Below are 21483 nucleotides of genomic sequence, written 5' to 3' on the forward strand. Positions count from 1 at the left end.
CTTCTTGTATGTATTCTCAACATAAAAGGAATTACACTTAGAATCCTAACTATAGTAGGTAACTCCTAATAATAGTTCCATATATTACAATAATATTACAAAATCCAATTCTACTATATATGACATGATTACTATATATGGCATGTTCCCACACCACCACCATCACCACCACCAATAGAAGCGGAATCAAGTAGATTGGACTGTAACGACGAAACACTAGGGATTCTTTCTTTTGCGTGAAACAAGATTCACCTTCCTTCAAGCTAATCCACCATTTGATCATCTCGTGCACAGATCTACAAGCACACTGAATCCTTGTCATTCAATGCAGCCCCGAGGCCCCCGACCAAATAATTAGAGGAGAAACCTTTGATCTGCAGATCTGCCGATTATTCTGCACCAGGCAAAAACAGACACATAGAAAGCCATGTTCCACCTACTCTTCTAGTGATGGTCAGTTCCATTGCATTTAGTTCAAGCATGCTTGATAACATTAGCAGCACTTGAGTTGCCACATAGGAGAACCAGAGGACTTAGTAAATTAACATCTCGCGGTATCCGGTGCACCCCTGGTGGCCTATGAAAATCCAGAGATCTAAGGGCCATCTATATCCGGTTGTGCTCATAATAACCGCATCAAGTCTCCAAGCTGAACAACCTCTAGTCTATGGAACAATATAGGCAAGGAAGGTCGGCAAAATGGATCCGTAACTACGGAAAAAAGATTGGCTCAACCCAAGCGTCTCTGCCCTAAATCTATTGGAGACATAAAAATTGAATCCAACATATCTCAATAGCACAAAGAGTAAGAGTATGGTATTCGGTTTCTATACTTGCGCAACAACATATGGATTGCTTCTTGGAGATCCAATAAATGAGATTAGGATCTATGAAGACACAATTGCCTGTCGTAAAGCACCGATCGCCGGTGCATCTTACCTAACCAACATTAGAAAAAAAAACCATGATCAGAAGGGAAAACAGAGGATGCGCAGAAACATAAGCCATGACCAAGAGTCCATTCAAGGTAGACGAGTTGATGCTGGCTCGTGCACAAATTGACAGCGTTAATTGACAGAACAAAAAATATCAGGTCAGTGATGGTAAGGTATGGAAGAGCACTGACCGCACTATGATATAGGGTGGAATCCTTCCAGGGAGTGCCATCACAAGGAGATAGATGGAGCGATAATTTGCTGCCAGTGATGACCAGACTGGGGATTGGTTTTCATTCCAACATGTCAGCTTTGCAAAGAATACCTGATATATACTTGGTTTGAGTGAGATCAAGCAAGTTGCCTTTCTGAAGAAATCCGATATCTTTCATCTCAAACTTTCGTACTATGGAGAGAAATAAGACTATCAACGGAACGAATATATGATCCTGTTAGCACAATATCAGCCATATATAAAAGCAAAATCAATATACTAGCAGAAATTCTGGGAACATACAGTAATCTGATGTGCCAGAAGTAGAGCCAGGCTGCCTTAAAAATGTATTAATGCGGTGAAGACACCTGATTTTTGTTCAGCTTCTTGAAGAATGATTAGAGTTGGAGACTTGGTTACTTGCAGTCAAGGTAGCAAAGTTGTAACAAGGTACTGCTATGCTCTGTAAGTCATACCAAACTGTCGCTTTGTTAGCTCTAATTGCCGACTGGCAACTCAAGCCTCGTCTAATGAGTCATTCGTCTCTGTATAAATTTTTCTCATCATGAATCAATCATTCACGTTAAGGGTGATAAACCTGGTGGACGTGCCCAGCTTTGCATGGCCGTCGAACGGAATCTTGGGAGTAATGTATTAAGCTTGAATTGTTTCTGTTATCCATCTGCAGCTGAGAAGTTAGCCATTTGAGCCTGACCATGTCTGAAACAGAAGTAGCTTTATGTCTATGATTTAGGCCTAGAGCTGAAACATTGAGTTGCGCATATTTGGCGTCTCTAACTCTCTATTAAGATCAGGTTCAGGAGGCGTTTGGAATATGCAGACAACACATACGTTTCACATTAATTTTTTTATAGCCAATCAGGTCCTAATTGATCTAATGTTGCTGGTTATGAGTCTAGTGAATGCATTACTGTCCCAGTTAATATTTGATTCCTTGTTCGAAATAGACGATGAATCTACGTCCCAAGTGTGGATTCTCAGGTCCAGAGATGAGTTTAGCCACCAAATTCCATATATACGAGTCTGAAGGTGCTGGGCACAACTTTGATTCATAAATTTCGAGCCTGACTTGATCTATCTATGAAACAGGCTCAAGCTGAGACCTAAGTAACATCAAACTTGACATCCCAGTCTTGGATGTAAAAAAAATAAATTTTTTTTTAAAAAAACTGCTCAAGACCAAGTTAAACCCCAAAGCTGACAAGAAAACTTTGCATTCTTTCCTGCGTGAATGGTTAGCAATCCTGCTAAAATGTAGGAATCGATCTAGACTGACACACAACCACACCAGCACTACGTCTAACCCAAGATTGGTTGATCTCAAACACGAACTGGATCTCATCACAAGAGTGCAACAAAATTTCGTTGTCAACATTTAGAATTAAATCTCAGAGATCCATTTGAGCTCAGTTTAGATTCATTTGTTTAGGAACCAAAAAGTGCTAATTTGTGATTGCATGAACCATTACTGCTAAAGAATCCCGTTTGTCTGTAAAATTATCAAATTGTGCTTCTACCATGCAATAATCCCTCTATAGTTTTTAATAGAAAATGTTGCATCCCTTCTTTTTGTTATCAAGATTATGTTTGGACAATCGAGCAATTTAACAAACCAATAATTTCAATAATTTTCAGAACATGTAATCCAGCAGCCTCCCCATGTTGAGATTTCCAAAACGTGGGTAATTTGTCATTTTCAATTGATTATATTTTGCAAAAATAGTAACAACGACATAAAGCTGGATGTGTAGCATAAGCATCCATTATCAATTAAGATAAAGAAATCGGATCAAGAAGGCTCTATATATGCCGGTCTAATATCTATAAGGCGAGAAGAGAGATTTATTTGCTAGTCCTAGTCCTAGTTCAGTTCCAATAAAGATTACAAGACTAGAATAGGAAACCTCTCCTAAGAATTAAAAGAACAGAAGAGCTAGTCTTTAAGAAAAAAGATCTCATGAATGACATGCCACACTTTAACCATTCAGAAGTCTGAATTCATCGATCCACAGCTGTTTATGTAGTGTTGAAAGCCGTGAACGGAACGCCTTTGTGCCCCCACGTAAGCGTAAATCACATACTGAGGTTCTTGGCCACATCAACCGATTGTTGGCTGATTTGTCAGGGGCCTCTTCTTTGCAGGGTGGAAGAAAGAGAGGCTCGTCTTGATCTTACTTCAACCTCTGTTTCTCCTGTGACTGCCTGTCTCTATATCGGATTCTGCATTCGCTTTACAGTTCCTGTTCTCGGATGATGCTTCGTTCCGCCTTACAGTTCTTGTTCTCGGATGATGCTTCGTTCAGTAGGGAATACTAATGGGAAGCATCTTCTAGACACTAAATCCTCCATTACCCTTGTGAGTGCCTGGCAATTAAAAATTTATTTTAGAACGAAAGTTAGCAACCTAAAAGTGACAAATAATAACCAGCACTGGCTACATAGATTTGATAGCTACGAGGCCGTGGACAAGTCCTGCATTCAAATGAGATACAACCTCCCCTCGGCATCCAGCTTTAGCTATTAAAGTCCCATTTCTAGAGAGCCAGGAATTATTTTTGAGCCCTCCAAAAATATTTTTGAGATACCAGGTAAATTGAAAATATTCTGATTTCTCAAAAAGTTGAAAACATAGAAAATCTCCATATTGAAGCTTCTCCCCAAAGCTAAAGCTCTACTTAGCTGCAGCTGTTTTTAGTTTAATAAAACTAACTAAAACACCCACGTTAACATATCATATTGTATTTATACTGCATCTAACTTTAACCATTAAATGTCAGCTACGTGGCTGGCCTCCCTGTACGCATGAGTATTTAAATAGAGAGATGATACATCTGAAACAAGAGAGTAAACAGTTGGGCTTTTACCCTTTCATGCTGACCACCTGATGACTGCAAACGAGTTATCCTCCACCCATCACAATGTTCTGAATGTTGGATGATATGGATGACTCGATTGATGCCCTTCCACGCACCCTCCCTCCACATTATAGATGCAAATGCTCAGGGCTCGCCGATGGAGGTAACTACGATCTGATTTAATAAAGCTGATAAAACATTCAATTTACGTCTTCTCCACAGGGCCACCAATTCTGAAACCCATGACGTAGACACACATTGAGCACTTCAGACAACATTGTCACCACCAGCATCTAGTTTCCAAAGATAACCAAGGAGGATCCCCACTTCTCCAAGAAGAAAAAAGGAGGATACCAAGGTGGATCAAACAAAGACCAACAACGGGGAAAATCTAAGAAAATGCTTCATTGACAATAATCCTGTAGTTTGTACATTAGAGTAAGCAATTTACAATGGTGATGATACCCTTCTGAATGTCAGTAACCTCGAGATGTAGCTTGATATTTATTAAACAATCTGGAAATAAAATACAGATTCATCTAACTTTAGCAGTGGAAAATCTCAATGACAAAAGAATGGCTTCCATGTCAAAGAATTAAATGGTAATATTGGCTTCCATGTCGAAGAATTAAATGGTAATATACAACTGCCTAATTCATATATTTCCGACAGTTTGGAGCTTTGCAGAGGCAGGGAACTTTGCATTCCTCAGCTTCATCAGGATCAAACAAGTAATCGTACCTACAGCAAGGAGGACGGCAACTGATTAGCCTAAAGATCATTTATGGGATATTAACCATATTGGCAGAATAGCATGAATGAGACAGCACAATGTCACCCGTCAAGCCAGTCATTCTATAACAGATCTTGGGAAAGGTACGGAAAAAATTATGAAGTGTGAGCACTAGCACTCATTTAATGTGCCACAAGTATTCTTTCACTCAAGATCAACAGCTTCAAAATTTCATTGACTAAAAAAAGAAGACTCGATACCTGTCACACAGTGCCAAATCATGATAATACAGATGCAAGGGCAAGACATTTTAGGACAAGACTGCATAAAAATGTAACTGTTGACCAACAGAGTGACCTGCTGAATTGGTTAGCTGATGAAGAAAAGGCACTCGCCTGATTAAATTTTTTTATTTCTTACTTTTAGTTACAATATCACTTTATCTAAACCCAAAGTTATGGATCTTAAGAATGATTGAAGCTGTTTTCAAATTCCACAGCAGCAGGTTTGTTATTTCTCAAGTAAGAGCCAAATTTAAACTAAGATTAGAGATTATAGAGGTAAGTAAAGAAGCAATACGTTAACTCCTCGCCTGCAGAAACATTCCTCTTGGCGATAAGTACAATCCGGCTCTGATCGTCACCAACACTCATTATTCTTGCATAGCAGTTGGGCATGCACTGCACCAAAAACCCTTAAATGTCAGAGTAGAGATAATTCTAGTAATCTGTTCTATCAAAATCTTAATCAAGGAAAAGGAAATTGTTGTCATGACTTACAGAGTGGTTAATTAGGCGTGCTATGTTTCCTTTATCTGTAGCATCAACCACCACTTCTTCACTGATTTTAAAAAGCTGCAAAAGAAAATAGATGGTACAACTATTTATAAAGAATGCATAAGCTAAAGCCAATTTGTAGTAAACCATAAAAGATTTTCCAGAAAAGCTCTCCGGCACTGCTTACATGCACTCCAAACATATGCACATGGTCGAGATCAATAAGGGATTGTACATTATGAGTTTAACTAATCATCAGAGAGAGACATGAACAAGCTTTTAACCAATAGAGGTTCGGGCCAGTAGCTTTACTGCAAGATTATCAATATGAACCTTGCTGGCTAATAAAAATAAAAAAGTGGAAAAACTAAAAATCTTGAAATGATAGATTCAAAAATGAGCAAGTTTGGGAGAGCAAGACTGGCAATATACTCTAGAGTAGGCAAAGAAACTTCGAGTGATATGGTAATGTGATGATTTACTTCAATACTCCGTGATTAAATTGTTAGGAAGAATTTGTGCATAGAATTCAAGGACATAGACCATGATAGGCATAGTTACAAACTTACAATATCATCTGAATCAGTGCGAAGTTATTTTGTTTCATTAGCTTATAGACTCCCAAAGCTTCATTTGCTGAATGATTCTCCTAATTAAGTCTGCTATAAAATGATCCACAATCTTTTTACTCATTCATCCATACTCAATGTACAATAATCAATTAAATAAATGGTGCTGTTGTTTCTTGGAGGTGGTGTTGTTCCTACTATTGTTGCTGTTGCCTCTTGGATGTTTGCACAAATCAATTCATGAATGTCTGCAAATGTCAAACAACTGTACAAAAGCAGTGGTTATGGATAAGGGATTTGAAGCAAAGGCGTTGGAGATGGCACAGCCTACATGATTGTCAATAGAGGATCTAGAGAACTACTGGGCCTGCCACCAAGGCTGCAAAACTAGAAAGAGAGATTGGATGCTACAGAGCTAAAGTACACATAGAAGCTTGCCTGATGGAAAGAGAATCTAGTAACATCAGAGGGAAGAATTACATCAAATAACTCAGCTCTCAGCAACCTAAAAATTCATTATATGAGCCTTTTTCCATGGAAGTACATAATTAGGATATCAGAATCAGGAGTATCTTCTTGTGGAGAGGGTATTCCACAGGTGGGAAGAATATAATTTGATGAATTGGAAGGTTGGCAAAAGAAAAGAATTTAAAGGTCTTAAACTTGTTGATACTAGGGAAATGAGTCTCACCCTGCAGGAGAATTATGACAGAAGCTGGCAGATGAAAATGAGGCCTGGGTTGCGATTATTTTAAAATGGTATTGGAAAAGATACTCAGAGGAAGCTTTTAAACCCAGAAGTAGAATAAGGGTATCAGAATTTTTAATAAGTAATTAAAAATGCTATTATTTTCGCTCTGGTACATAGGCAGTTTAGTATTCGCAAGACAACCCTTTCTGAAAGCATATATAGGCAAGTAAAGCTCCTTCAGTCCTTCAATTTCCCACTCTCTTGAATTGCTTGGAGTGGAGGCATGAATGGTGGAAGCACAATGGGAGAGTTTCATTGATGAATGAATTTTACATAAAGTTGAGAAAACCCATTGGCCAATGAAGCAAATATGCTTCTAGAATCCTGCAGCTTGGAATCTACAGCCAAATAGGTAGAAATGAGAATGTCAAGAACTAGTACATGAAGAATTCTATAGATTTTCAAAATTTTGGGTACTATCACATATACAAGATATGCCAGAGACTCTCTGTTGAAGGTAAGTGCATTTTGTTGGCTGAAAACCGATGATAGTTTAAACAAGGAAAATTCTTGCAGGAGAGCTGCTTATCTTGCAGTCAAATCAAGTGAAACAGTGAAAGATACTTCCCAACATGCCATTCAGCTGGCTCTTTGGGACCTTTTATGCTTCTTCATTAAGTTTAAATGTCACTGACAGAACAGAGACCAAGAATAAATTAAAAAAAAGTAGATGCATGCATGAGATGGCTGGGCCAGCTTTCTTCTGGAAGATCAGGGAATGGAGGTATATTCAAGGATTTTCCCTAGGAAGAAGACTGTTGCATCAGTTTTTCTATCTGGTTCGGTCTGAACCTCGCTTTCAGTTTTTGCTTCTTCTTAGACCTTAGAAATAAAACAGGTGGAATCTGCATGTTTGCTCAACAAAGTGTGAAAGCATGCAAGCACAAATTTGTATACGCACAAGCAAAGATGCAGAGATATGTAAAATAACAATTAACAAGTCAATAATTCAACATAGGTTCATTCTTCATTAGAACTTTATGTTGTATAAAGAACAGAGCCAGAAAGCTAGACGTAGGATGACTCACATAACAATCCTTTTTTTCCAGCCGATAACGTGCTTCCCTTAGATCCGCAACACTGCGTCTTACCTGCTCACCGCGATATTCAACCACCTGAATATAATCTCAGGTTTGTTAGGTCCAATTTAAGAAATCAAGGGTATTTCTTTTATTCATATGTGACTAAGCAAAATGGACTATTGAAGTGTATGTATCCATATATGTACATGTCATCTCCATATGCATTCAATTCATTCATAGTGGGTAGGTGAGGGTGTGGTGTGATGGTGGTGCTGGGATGTGTGATCAGGTGGCTATGGTTATGGGCAGGCATTGGGCAGGTGCGGTTGGCTTAAATCTAAAGCTTCCAGCATTGACAATCATAAGCATCTCAATAATGATGGGTGCATCTGTGTCTGGATATTCAAATCTGAAACTTTTCACAAAAGATGAACATAAGCAATTCAGTGAATTAAGTTAATTTCCTATTCTTGAGCGTAATAAAAAGATGTCAAGACTACGAATTCAAATCCCCCTAGATTAAGACAATTGAGTGAAGCAACATCTGAATCGACATAATGGGAAGGCAAAGAAGATATTTCTATCACCACCAACGCCTATGCCAACCAAAAATATAAGCTTCACTAACAATGTGAATGGAAAGTGTCAAGCCCATCAAACATTTTGTTATCCATGCATGTGTTTTGTTACCTCTGGGCCTCTTAGAGCATGACATCCACCTATTAATCTCAGATACATTCTCCTCCAAGCCTCACATTTACCTATTTCCCATAAGCCTGTTCACTAGCATTACAATGGAAACAATGAAAACAAATGTAGCATTATTACTTTTAATGTATGAACACTTGTAGATAACATCATCGACTTAAATGGACTTAGATTTCTAATGGTATTTTCCAAAATCAAGGGTGGTAATTTTTTCCTCATGCCACACAGAGATACAAGTACAGAATCCTCCTTGAATAGAGAAGGAGGAGAAGGAAATCGAGTTGCAATCTGGCTCCATCTTTTTAGATAATTCTAGGTGGCTTCTTGTAACTTGAGACTTGAGAGTAAAAGTGAAAACTTTGTTAAGGGGAGAAGAAGCATCAGGTGAGTATGAAATTGAAAGCTTAGACTCCGGAGTGGACGGAGTAATAGAAAGAAGATGCAAATAACTTGGAACAAGGTGTAGATCTTTGGTCTTGTAAGAGCAGATATAGTCTCCTAGAGAATTTTTGAATTATATCCTTAACCAGTTGGCCTATGCTGAACCCCCTGTTTCTCTCTCCAAAAAAAGAGAAGGAGAAAGGCAGATCAGAATCTATTGTCTATAAAGAAGATGAAAGCACTGAGCTGTTCCCCTCTCTTCTACTGCATGAACAAGGCAAATATTCTCAACCCCCTGTTTGTCTTTTGTCCGAAAAAGAGAAGGAGAAAGGCAGTTCAGAATCTATTTTGTATAAAGAAGATGAAAGTACTGAGATGTTCCCCTCTCTTCTACTACATGAACAAGGAAAATGATTCTCATTAGCGAAAAAATTGATCATTATTGATCCTTAAAACTGCACAGCTAAAAAAAATGCTCTTCATTGTACAATGCTGTATGAACTTTTACTTGACAATGTACATGTTTATATGATGATTTATCTTTTCTAGAACAACTTAGTTTGCAACTAAGATACTTTAACTACAGTCCAGTCGTAAATGAAAGTATTATGATCTCAAAAGATAGCAGCAGAATAATAACATCATATACAAATAAATCATCATATTGTTCAGCAATAAGCAGCAAGCTTCTACATCATCCTAGAAGGACTGATCAACAGATTAAAGGTTTTGAACAAATTTCATGCTTAATTACATGATCTCTACCTAGTCCACAGCACCGAATCAACTGCTATATCTTGAGGCAAAAAATCAAAATGATATCTAAATTTTTCAAAAAAAAAACTTCTGAGTACTTCATAGTTGAAAGTAGTACCATTTCTCCTTCCTGAATGTTCCGACGGGCAAAGAGGCCCCATCCATGTATTCCAGACTTACCAAAGCAGACCCTACTGTGTTCAGTTGACTGGAGACATGAGCAAACAAAGAACTAATGAGAATAAAAAAAACTGTACAGTGAAAGAAAATGTAGATGAAGAAGAAATTTACCTGCAAGTATTTAAGGCGTTCCCTGAATGTCAAAAATGATTTAGGATCCTTCTCTTCCTGTTCACAAGATCAAAGGAGTATCTTAAAATTTCCATGGATTATCACTCTCTAAATCAGAAGGATCTGAAGACTAATAACATGTGTATTGAACAGGAGAATTACCCTAGGAGCATTCAAATTTTCAATAGCATCCAAAGGATGGTGGCGAGGCCCCATCACATGGCAGGCAATAGCCTCCTCTTGTTTTCTCTGAAAAGCAGATAAACAATTTAATATAGGTAGAGAAGCACACAATGATTTAAGAAGGAAAAAATAAAACTAGAACTGCAATATTAACCAACACAAACAAGTATACAGAAACTCCATCTTTATAGCATTAAATGTTAGCCAAATTATTCAAAGATAAGTCCAAACATGCTTATGTTCTATAGATGCTATACTCTATGTAACAAATGAAGATTATGACGAGATTTGCATGGTCTAAGGAAAAAATGTAGCAACCTATCTGTCTGTTTTACTAAAGTTAAATGGTTACCGGTACAAGAATTTACAATCAAATGACATTAAGGTTGCAAAGTGACAGACTCAACAAGGTCCAGAAACCACAATCTTTATCAAGGGGGGAAGATAAAATGAAGAATTTGTAACCGTGTTAAAAATTGCCATAGGAGCATTATTATTAAGTGTTCAGCATTTAAAGGACATCTGAATGAATTTAAACACTCAGACATCAGAATTTTTAGATCCAATTTCCCAAACAAAAAGTGCTTCTGCATCGGCAAGAATAAGATCTCCAGTAACATACCTTAGTGTCTATCCTTTTGTAAATCAGGCACCTCGCAGCAGATGAAGATTCAGAAGGTGAAGTAGGTAGGGCTGCATCCTGGGTGATGTCCTTCCTAATCAGTCTCGAACCAGTCTGCTTCTCACTATTTTGGAGCAAATTTTTGGTAGAGAAAACACCTGCTGGTGTCTGCACAATCAAGACAGTATCTGGGTTTGGAGCCCTGCACAGAAAATGGTAAATTCATCTTAATTGAAATATGATATACAGGAAATTCCAATAACTCCAATTTTAACTGCAGGCTTTATACATTGCCCTGCAAATAATGGCAGCAGCAGCAGCATGCTGCTTTTTAATATTAATGCAAACAAGTGCTGCCAGCTGTACTGTACAAATTGAAATGCAATGGAGTATTCAACATCCAGAGGTCGCTTTTCATCATGCTTAGAAGAGTGCAGAAAAAGACCGCATGGGAGGTCCAAACAGCCATATGAAAGATTTTAATTACAAAATATCATGATCCAGAAAATCTTACCTGTGAAATGCGCAATATGAGACCATTTGTGTTATCTGTTTCCCATTTCTTTCTAAGCAGTGCAACTGCAATTGTCAAAGCAAATGTAAGTTCAATCATCCTTTTCCACTAGTTATCAAAATGATGATATAGCAAAAGGGGGGAAATGTAAAATGATGATCTAACATTTATAATGTAAAAAAGTTGCATTTACAAGACCATGCATAATCACTGTGCTTATAAGTCATAGTTCAATGACTTGCACATTGAACATCCTACTCAGAATTCAGGGTCTAAATCACCACGACATAAAAATAAAAAGCCTTACTAGAGCGTTCAGGGAAAAATTGTAGGAGGAATCAAGTTATTATTATGGTTTTTTCTCACATGCTTGACAAACCCAAGAAAAGAATTGAATAATTTCCCTTTAGCTTACAGTTCCAAAAATTTTGTTAGCATTTTCACAGTATGATATGTTCATCATTCATTATGATCAGTCAATACCTCCATGCGATACCCTGCTCTTGATGCACACATTGCATGATAATAAGTGGAACACTTGTAGCATTTTGTGCATGCACCATGCATCTTCTTACATATCACACATGTCTGCAGGCACAATGAAAACAAAATCAGTAATTTAATCATCTTATTTCAAAATTACAAGCTCTGAAATTGTATTGGAACGATGCCATGTTATATTTGTAGAAAACTACAGAGGACAATTATTTAAAAGATCATATCAACCACAATAACATCTTAACCTTAGTAAATGATTGTGGAGAAATATTCAATATGCCAACAGCAGGCTCCATGGTTTCATCACTGGAGAAAGAAACTTCTGGCTGAAACCAGGCACATGTAACATGGACCCATAAAGAATCAACATCTGTTGGCTTTAAAGCGCCCCCTATGAAATAACACAGGCAAAGTTATTAAGATTTATATGTACTCATAATGGAAATCAAACATGCAGCAAATTCGCCAACTAAATAGACAGTGAAGCAACTGTGTCATTGACAAATTCAATAACTAAACATAGGGCATCCAACAGGATTTTCACATATGACTTGGAAATTAAGATAGCAACCAGATCAACTTGTTCAGTTTGTAATGCAGAGGCATCTGTTTATAAAAATAAAGACATCTGTTCATAACAGATGAATAATACAAACATAATAAGATGGAAATTCAGAAATATATCGAAAAATACCTTTTACAGGACAAAGACAGCACTCCCATTTATGCAGAGGCATTTCACATGCCCTGCAAACCCAAGACGTGAAATCTTGTACATTTCGTGCTCCATAACATTCCTGGTGGACAGCTATTTGGCATCTGGAAATTATATGAATTTGATAGTAGATTATCTAAAAGAGTTCTGTCATCATCTTTTTAACTTTAGCCTGGACCCCAAGAAAAGAAATAGTGGCAGAGTAGGCTAAAAACCCAGATGATGAAAATGATTGCCTACCTGTTGCAGATAATGATTTTATTGTAATCCCAATCTTCAACCCATCTGCAGACTGCACAACGCTCTGTTGTCCATTTAGCATACACTGGATCATATGGTTCTGTCAAGAAAAAAAATCACAACCACAATTAGTTTGTCTAGTAAGGATTTCGGGGAGTGACGGGCATATGTGTAGCAATTGCTAACACAAGTTGCTAAATTAGAAGAACAGTAACATTTGAGAAGTGCTGTACCCTGCAGTGATGCTATAAGCTTCTGTTTCCTTACTTTTGGAGGTAAGCATTTAGCATGGTTTGCAGAAGACCCACCATATTGTTCTATCTGCACAATACCATGATCAAAGTTAACATTCAAAGCAATATACCAGATTCTCAACTATAAGAACATTTCATTCAGCAAAACTCTACTTTTACACCAACTGGATAGCAACATATCTTGAAAAATATTATTATTATTCGAAGAATAATGGCAATGTAGAAACCAAATATATAAATATATCAGTATTATAAATAACCAGCATAAAATGATTAAGAGCTTCGAGTAGAGATTCTGTCCAATTCTTATGATCATGGATTCCGCCTGAAGGACTTAATTTACAAGTTATGAGATGTTCATCTAAAGAAAAAGCTGAGCTAGAAACAAGTGTGCAATGCTTTCCCAGAAAAAAAGAAAAAGAAAAAGAAAAAAAGAATGATGGTCCATGGAAGCTGTAAACTTAATCAGAAAATACTGTATCTTCATCAAATACAAACCCATTTTCCCAGTGGCAGCATTGTACTTTTGACTTTAACACTAATCTTCCAATTTTTACTTCTAGAACCTGTATGCCGTTCCCACTCACAAAGTGTTGACTTCTTTGTCTTGCAAGAGCCACACTGACATAAAACCCTACAAAACCAATTTAAATGTTGATAGTTAATACACAGCTATGCAAGATACATAAATTTGTAAAGAAAATAATAAGCAATTGAACAAACACATTTGACTAGATTCTGCCATAAAGACTAGCATACAAGGCCAAGCCATCCAATAATCTGATAAACCCTCCCCTGAATGAAAAATTAATAATATGGGAAAATCATAATCATATTACATCCCACACAATTTTGATCAGCTATGCGAGTCCATCTTCAATGTTTATAGCCATGAAGAACAAAAAACTACATCAAAGAAAGTTAAATTTTGAATTCCATTCTCCCTCTCTACTTCCATCAAGATCCTCCTATTTGGACTATATTAACAAAACCTTGCATCATAGCAGCCCCTATAATGTATGCACCTTGTCACAAAAATATTGCATGAAATCATGTCTGCTTCAATTTATCCAAGATGCTGGGATTCCTTAAAATGAGATGTGCCTCAACTTAGTTCAACATTGAAAGTTAAGAAACAAGAATTGGAAGTGAGCTAAATAAAGAAACTTGAGAAGAAAGCACTGGAAATAATATACATGTGCATGAGAAAAACAAAGCACGTCCACACTAAAGCAGACAGTGGTGCCCCAGAGACACTGAAAGTGTTTGATCTTATGCATGCCCATGAAGAAATCCACAGGTATCTTGGTAGACAAGACAGAAGTGATAAAGTACGAGAAGGGGAAAAACAGAGCAAAGTAATGATCAATTTATACATGAACAACGTGGTCAGGTCATGAATCACCAAATTCATGGCTATCTTATACTAGTTTAATAAACAACTCTTATGCAAGAAAGCTTCTGCCATATATTACATGTTTGTTGATTCCAAACTTCATTCAAGGCCAAGATGTTAGTTGTCCTTTTTTTTCATAACCAGAGATTTGGTTTTATTCATCATTTGACAAAGAAGACAAACTTGCCTATCCAAGATTACCAATTACCTTATTAAATAAGGATCTCATGCTATATTAATCCACTTATATTCTAACTGCTTGATATATGAAAAAGGTGGTGACTGCTCCAACATACATTAACAGAGATTGCATACCGCCAGAACTAAACCAACTAGTGTTAATGAAAAATATATAATTAATCATTGCAACAGAAAATATAATTGACAGCCTAATTAGTCTGCCAATACATATTTCAAACCAGCATAATAGAAAAGAAACCATGTGATTTAAGTAACAATATGGCTTATTTAATTCATGCTTTGCCAAGAAAGAGTTATCTATATTTTGTCTTTAATACGAGTCAACAAACTTTGATGCTTACACATGCTGCTCTGGTAAATATATCCCTTCAATACCACAACAACAAACAATCATCTCCTCAGGAAGTCTGTGTTGCAAACTGCTGTTCTCACATCTGTTCAGAAGGCAAGCATCATTAGTTAAAATCAGTAGGTACATCCAACATTACTGTCCCAATGGCTAACGGTCAGGAAGAACGTAGTACCTAATTGTTGAATGCTTTTTCACTGTATCAGATAATTTAAAATACTTTGGCTTGCAATCAGGGCAAAAGTAATCAGTGTTTTCCAGATCCTATAAAAATAACATACGCTATCAGTGAAAACCACTCTCATACTCAAGACAGCACAAATTTGAAGAAAAAATAAAATGTTGTCAAATTATAATTGAAGCATGACTAAAGCAAGATTAAGGGAAAAAACATACCTTTAGGCTACCGCATGTTTTGTCACATTCTATATGAACCCAAACTTGACATCCATCACAACAAACCTAATTTGGAAGTCCAAATAAAAGCCTTGTCACATTTCTATCACTGGAGGATAAATAACAAATAGATTCACTCAACAGGTACATCTTATTACCCAATTTCCACCATCCGTGTGATGCCAAATTTTCTTGCATATACCGCAATACTGTTTGGACTTTAAAAGCTGCAAAAAGAGCAAAGTACACAATTGTTAACATTGTACAACATTTTAGACAAGCTATACAAGCAACACTAGCTGTCCAACTGCTAAGCAGACTTCAAAGATAAACGCACTAAAAGAAGACATTGTTGAAGCATATTAATACAAACCTTAGCACAATGTTTACATAGTAATTGTTCTGAATCATGTTTCATTTTCTTTGCACTTTTAGAAGGAAGACTCAACCCACAACTTTCACAATGAGGTCCTGATTTGTTTACAGCCTACAAAGAAAACTAAAACAATTAAATTCACATAATTCAGAAAGAAGTCCTTGTACAGCAATTATTTATTGCCGGAACACAGAAATGAAACAGCAAAAAGAAAAAGAAAATACTAGAACTTCATGAAATTCAATATTGAAACGAAATGTCTACCCAACATCCTAATGTTCTAAAAGTCACAGTGTGTCCTCTGGGTTATCCATAAAAGAAAGATACCTGCATCTGTGGTTGACATTCCTGATAATGGTTCGAATCAGTGGCCTCTTGGAGACCTCCACGGACAGATTGATTATAATCAGACTGCCCAGCTGTATTCATCCCATCCATCTGAATTCCAAAGAAACCAAGCTCAGCTAAGAAAGCCTCCTCGATAGCCATCCTAAAACTGCTAGACTTGTTCTTGTACAACTGAGTTTGGCCCTGAAACCTGCAATGAAATAAGTAGTTTCCAGAAGGATCCACTTAAGAAGAAACTCTCTAAAGTTTAAGACCTTGCAGTACGGACCTGTCTAGATAGTCTATAAACGGAAAGATCATTCCTTGTTTTACCCATGCATAGTCCTGTACACCGTTAATTGCAGAAACACGTGAAACAAGATCAAAAGCGAAATATGAATATCAGCAGTAAGTATAAAAAATATCAACAAGACGACCGTATACAAACACAAATCTGGTTACCCTTTCATTTCCATTTCCATTTCCGGAGTACCCAAAAAACATCACGCAGAGAGCTCCTGGAATGCAGGAGTTCAGAACTACTTCAGGAGCTTGCTGCATTGGATCAATCACCATAGCAGGCCAAGCAGGATACTTCTTCCCCGACTTCGCCCAAACTATATCACCCAAAACAAAATCTTCCGGCCAGTAGACATCCGCCTTCCGCTCAGCACTCTCCTTTCGAGACCTACATTCCACTGCCACTTGCTCCGAACGACCAACCATTGGCTTCTCCACATAAGGTACTGAAGGTCGATATTTCTCCTCCACTCCAACCAGACTTTCATTAAGGGATGTAAGCGTGCTGTGAGAACTGGAGTACTTCTTGGCACTTAAATTTCGGCAGGCCCGATAGCACTGTTCCTCCCCCAGCAATGCGAGTGAATTGGGCTCTACAGTAACAAATGTGGCGCCTTTATAGTTCAAGCTCTGTTCTTGAGCCCCAAGAACGCCACCCGCATCATGGAAATGAGGGTCCGAGGCCTGCCCCTTGGGTTTCTCCTTCTTCCAGGGGTCAATGAGGACCGAGTCACTGAACCGGGAAGGAAGCACCTGGACCCTCCCCCTTGATGTCCGCACAATGGGCGGCCGCGCCGCCGGCTCCCCCCCATCCCGGGACCCCGATTCCACTTCGCCGGAACAGGAGACCTCGGTGCACCAGGACGACGCCACGGCCGCACAGGTCAGCTCCTCCCCGCGCCGGAACCCTCCGGCAACGTACGGCATCCCGGCGTCAGGGGAGACGTCTCCGATCATCTTAACCGGAAACGAGCCATCATCCTCCCTCCGCCGCTTCCGGCGGCTCTCTTCCGTCCCCTCCCCGTCGTCGTCGCAAACGGAGTCGCCCTCCGCGTTGCAGGCCTTCAAGCTTGGCATTCGGGCTCTCGAACTCCGCTCAAAGATCATCCTTCCAGAAACGGCGGAGGAGACCCGAAATCCTGGAGGAGAAACCCTAAATTCCCGACGAGATCGAGAAGAAAAAGAAACCCTAAGAAACCTCGAATCCGAGAAAAGAACGAAAGATGAAGAGATTACGAGGAAAGAGGGAAGAAAGAAACCCTAATTCTCTATTCCAACTCTTTGGGGGAGAATTTGGATGGGCTGATGGGACGAGAGAATACAACGCGCCTTCTGTTGGCCGTTCTTCTATTTATTTTTCTTCTTTTTTAATGTTTTTGTGGAGATTTCGTGGACGTCCGGCTCCAAATCTAAATCCCAATCGGAGTCGGAAATCGAAAGCGATGAGAGAGAAAGAGAGAGAGGGGCCGCGGGAGGTGCCGTAAGTAGCGCGTGGGTTTGGGTACGGATCTCATCCGATGCTTATATAGCCGTCGGTTGTGATGACCGACTCCAGGGGACGACCGGTGCTCGGATCCGACCGCCGTGGCCTTTTAGATGCCCCTGATGGCGGGAAAGGGAAAACTGAGATGGAGGGAAGGATAATTAAAGAGGGAGGGAAGAAAATGGTGAAAGATATTTGCGCTGCTTGGCGACTGCACTCATAGAGTCATAGTTCACATTTCCAAGTCCGTCTGGTTTGAGAGCCTCTCCCATTGTCAGCAGCTGGCTGAGCTCTGTGATAGCAGAGGAAATGGAAGATGAGGAAAGAGGCCTAGTGAAAGCATTCCCCTCTACTTAGTTATTTGTTGAGCTTGAGACATGCTGGACCATTGTAGTGCCTATAGATTTTGTGATTTTCTGAGCAACGAATGCTGAGAATTCAAAACTTGGTATCCCTGATCTCAAGTTCTTGGTCTGTTGAGTTTGTTGTCTTTATAGCACCGATGAGTTTGGGATATTGGATCAACTACGCCTCAAGCTTTCCATTGTTTCATGTATTCACTTTGAAGAGATTCTCGATGCAGTCATTTTTTCTTTTTTTCCTGCATATGTTATATTCTCTGTTTTAATTTTAAGTACAACGTCGAAGTGAGCTTGCGCTGCTCCATCCATATGCAATGTCACGTAAATTTGTAACGTGGTGGACGATGGTAGAAGATATCTGACTACCTGTCAGGGCTAAGGTTCCATCTTTTTACTTCAAAAACGCAAAGACACCAATAAGCCATCGGTAACGTCCTAGTTCCTTTCTTCTTTTTAATCATTCAAATAGAATGTTCGCATTTAATAGTCCACAAATTGATAGCTATGATGGCCGGCTTACCACCTATCAAGTGGCATATACTAACCTCGGTAGTAGACAAGGGTGCTGACCTTAGCATTGATCAACCTGTCAGCCTAAGCAGACGATTGAGCCGTCGATTTGTATGAACAACAAATAGCGATAAACCATGTGTTTTTAGATTAAAATACATTTAAAACAGTTAAAGTTTATTAAGAGAATGGTTATGACTCGTGCATTTATTAAAGCACATTGTGGGATGGTTATAGCTTGTTGTACATGTAAAACAATTGTCGTACAATCTCCGCTATCAACCCCCGTAACAAGCAGATAGTTACTAAGTAATTAAAATGCATGTCCGTCTTTCTTAGTACTCGACGTCAATTTCATCCTGCCGTAAGCTGATTCTTATGTTTGCACTCTCGCTTATGTTGCTATTTTCGCTCTCTCAAATCTCTGCTGTTCTCTAATATTCTACCATATTTAGATATCAAAGGATTCTCAATTGAACAAAATTTGATGATCTTTGATGTTGTTTCTATTTTGTTTTTTGGATCCGATTTTAGAAGATCTCTTCATCCAAGCACAACCATAACCGACCTGCTGTTTTTGAACTCGTGTTCGATCTCTCCTGCTCAAAACTAGTCCAAATTCTCTGACTAGGATTTTGGACAGCAATAAATAGAAAAGGAAAATATAATTATTAAAATGCCACAAAATCACGCGCATTTGTTCGATTAGATAGCCCCGTCCTGGCCTGCTTCGATGCAAAATAGTGATGGGAGGTGGTGCCACGTAATATTCTCTGAACTCGGTTGCATGTACCAAGATCTAGTCACCTAGATTTTAGTGCACGAACCGTTAAAACTTGGAGTGGGCCGCTACCTTTGGCAGTAGGCACGACGGCGCTGCATCCAGGTGTGAATCTCGACCCCTGGAAACGCGAATAAAGCGTCATACTCTCTGGGCTTGCAGCGAGACAAACACGATCCAACCAACCAATCAGAAACAACAGGCCACGGCCGGAATATTTTTATCATCCAACTCGGCGACATCACATTCTGATGCACGAATCCACGGTTCGCACGTGTCTTCCCCTCATCCAATCAAGGAGACCAGTGACGTAGCGCGACCCTAGGATAAATCATCATCAGAGATCAGGAGTCCAAGTATGGTGTGACTTCGGAGTAAATAATGTTTATCCACTATTGCGATTTGCGAGGATTTATTGAACTCACCGAAGGCCAAGAGCCGAGGTTTCCAACCAAAAAAGGGATGCCACCAATTCTGCCGGCCTTTCTCACACACGCCACTGGCGTGCATGGGTTCCTAGGATTTGGCACGTGCAATACAAGTGGTGAATTTCACCTGTTTGGATTATTTAGATTAGATTTTATGAATACCCTCTTGCTCTATTTTCACATACTAATCTCCTTTGCTCCTACAACAAGGTAGGCTTCTTATGAATTGACCCGCATATAAACTGTAAACTTAGGATGTTGCCTAAAAATTATAAGTATTCAAGATCTATGTAGCTAACGTGGGACTAAATATTTATTTATATATCTCTTTATATAAATTATAAAGATAGAAAAAGGTATTTGATGAATCTAATCTAAGGAAGATGGAAACTAGTCATGCTGATAAAAACTAAAAAAAAGGAGCTACAGATGGATGAGCCTTGCCTCTAGCAATTTCTATTGTATGTAGAAGATATAGATTCTAAAATACCAGCCCAACCAAATGCATGGTTGACACAAGACATGGCCGTTTGCTAATTTGAAGCATCCTCCCCCACTTGAAAGTCATTTGGAATGAACGAGGTAGCAAGGTGGCAGCAGGGCTCAAATGCTCCGAAGCTCTCAATGGAAGTGTGATTTGAATTAGATTTTCTATAAAATAATTAATAGATATTACTAGATTGGCAAGCTAGCATTTTGAAACTAAAAACATTTAATGCTTGGGTTCGATACAACATAAAATTAACCCAAGCCTGAGGCCACGACAATCCACATGTAATTATTCATGTGTCCAGGCATGTAAATAGGAGTTCATCCTATTTCGAGTGGAATAGATTTACTAATTCTTTTATTCCAGTTAGTAAGAAAGATCTTGAACTAAAAATAGACCTAGAAGCTAGAGGAGGATACTCTGAGCAATTGCAAGAATTGGGTTCATTCCTTATGCAAAATAGCGAGCTGGCCAAGGGACCTGGCATATGGCAAAGTCCTCTACATCTATATGGCAAGAACTAAGGACAAAACAATAGGGCCAAGGATTGGGACCAACTAGCTCCTAGCTTCGCACCAAAACCTTGGAGAACGGATTAGGACTACGATAACATCATTGAGAAGGAGAAAAGTGAAAAGCTCTGCAACGATGGTTTGTTGCATGGCAAGGAGATTCAGCATTGGTGTTTTATGCTGCAACTAGGCTATGAATTGCATCGGCTCGATGGATCACCCAAATATGCTAGTTTATTGTGCGAAATACCGAGCTAGCCAAGAGACCTAGCCCGTGGCAAAGCCCTCATTCATCTCTCTGGGTCATTTCTGTAGATCAGGCAAGAACTAAGGACAGCATATAAGGGCCAAGGATTGGATCCAATCAGCTCATAGCTTCCCACTAGACACTTGGAGAATGGACTCTATACTAGGACTATAATGACATTTTCATACCAAGACTGAGATGACATATTAAAAAAAATAACTTGAAGGATAAATAGCTCCACACTGGTGGTTTGTTATGTTCCTGGTAATATGACTAGGTAATAAAAA

General features: G+C 38.7%; 1 protein-coding gene across 3 annotated transcripts; it reads right to left on the minus strand.

Annotated features, from left to right (window-relative positions):
- Positions 1-4408: 4408 nt before the first annotated feature.
- Positions 4409-18198, minus strand: LOC103702976 (histone-lysine N-methyltransferase ATX4-like). Of its 3 annotated transcripts, XM_088722470.2 has the most exons (24): positions 17643-17879; positions 16546-17536; positions 16373-16428; positions 16084-16294; positions 15754-15867; positions 15539-15607; positions 15381-15446; positions 15160-15248; positions 14977-15069; positions 13537-13672; positions 13018-13105; positions 12785-12884; positions 12524-12648; positions 12075-12220; positions 11815-11919; positions 11332-11396; positions 10818-11019; positions 10175-10261; positions 10013-10069; positions 9840-9929; positions 7883-7969; positions 5538-5612; positions 5338-5438; positions 4409-4766 (listed from the first exon to the last, which is right to left on the minus strand). In XM_088722470.2, the coding sequence occupies exons 2-24, from the start codon at positions 17488-17490 to the stop codon at positions 4676-4678; spliced, it is 3198 nt and encodes a 1065-aa protein (XP_088578596.2). In that variant the 5' UTR covers positions 17491-17536; positions 17643-17879; the 3' UTR covers positions 4409-4675. The 3 variants fall into 3 exon arrangements, 2 of the variants coding, with proteins under 2 accessions (XP_088578596.2, XP_008783871.3); XR_003384848.4 differs by having other exon boundaries at positions 5338-5452; positions 16546-17880; XM_008785649.6 differs by having other exon boundaries at positions 16546-18198.
- Between the last annotated feature and the right edge of the window lie 3285 nt (positions 18199-21483).

Source organism: Phoenix dactylifera, chromosome 5 (assembly GCF_051530095.1).
Source record: "Phoenix dactylifera cultivar Ajwa chromosome 5, Ajwa_hap1_PhDact_Kaust_v1.1, whole genome shotgun sequence".
Lineage (NCBI taxonomy): Eukaryota > Viridiplantae > Streptophyta > Magnoliopsida > Arecales > Arecaceae > Phoenix > Phoenix dactylifera.

What these genes read in the sequence shown, in the direction of transcription:
- LOC103702976 (XM_008785649.6), bottom strand. Translation starts at nt 17,490, where the DNA reads ATGATCTTTGAGCGGAGTTCGAGAGCCCGAATGCCAAGCTTGAAGGCC. An exon ending in TTTATAGACTATCTAGACAG is followed by an intron (nt 16,295 to 16,372) that starts GTCCGTACTGCA and finishes ATTTCATTGCAG; the next exon opens with GTTTCAGGGCCAAACTCAGT. An exon ending in AAAAAGCATTCAACAATTAG is followed by an intron (nt 15,070 to 15,159) that starts GTACTACGTTCT and finishes CCTTCTGAACAG; the next exon opens with ATGTGAGAACAGCAGTTTGC.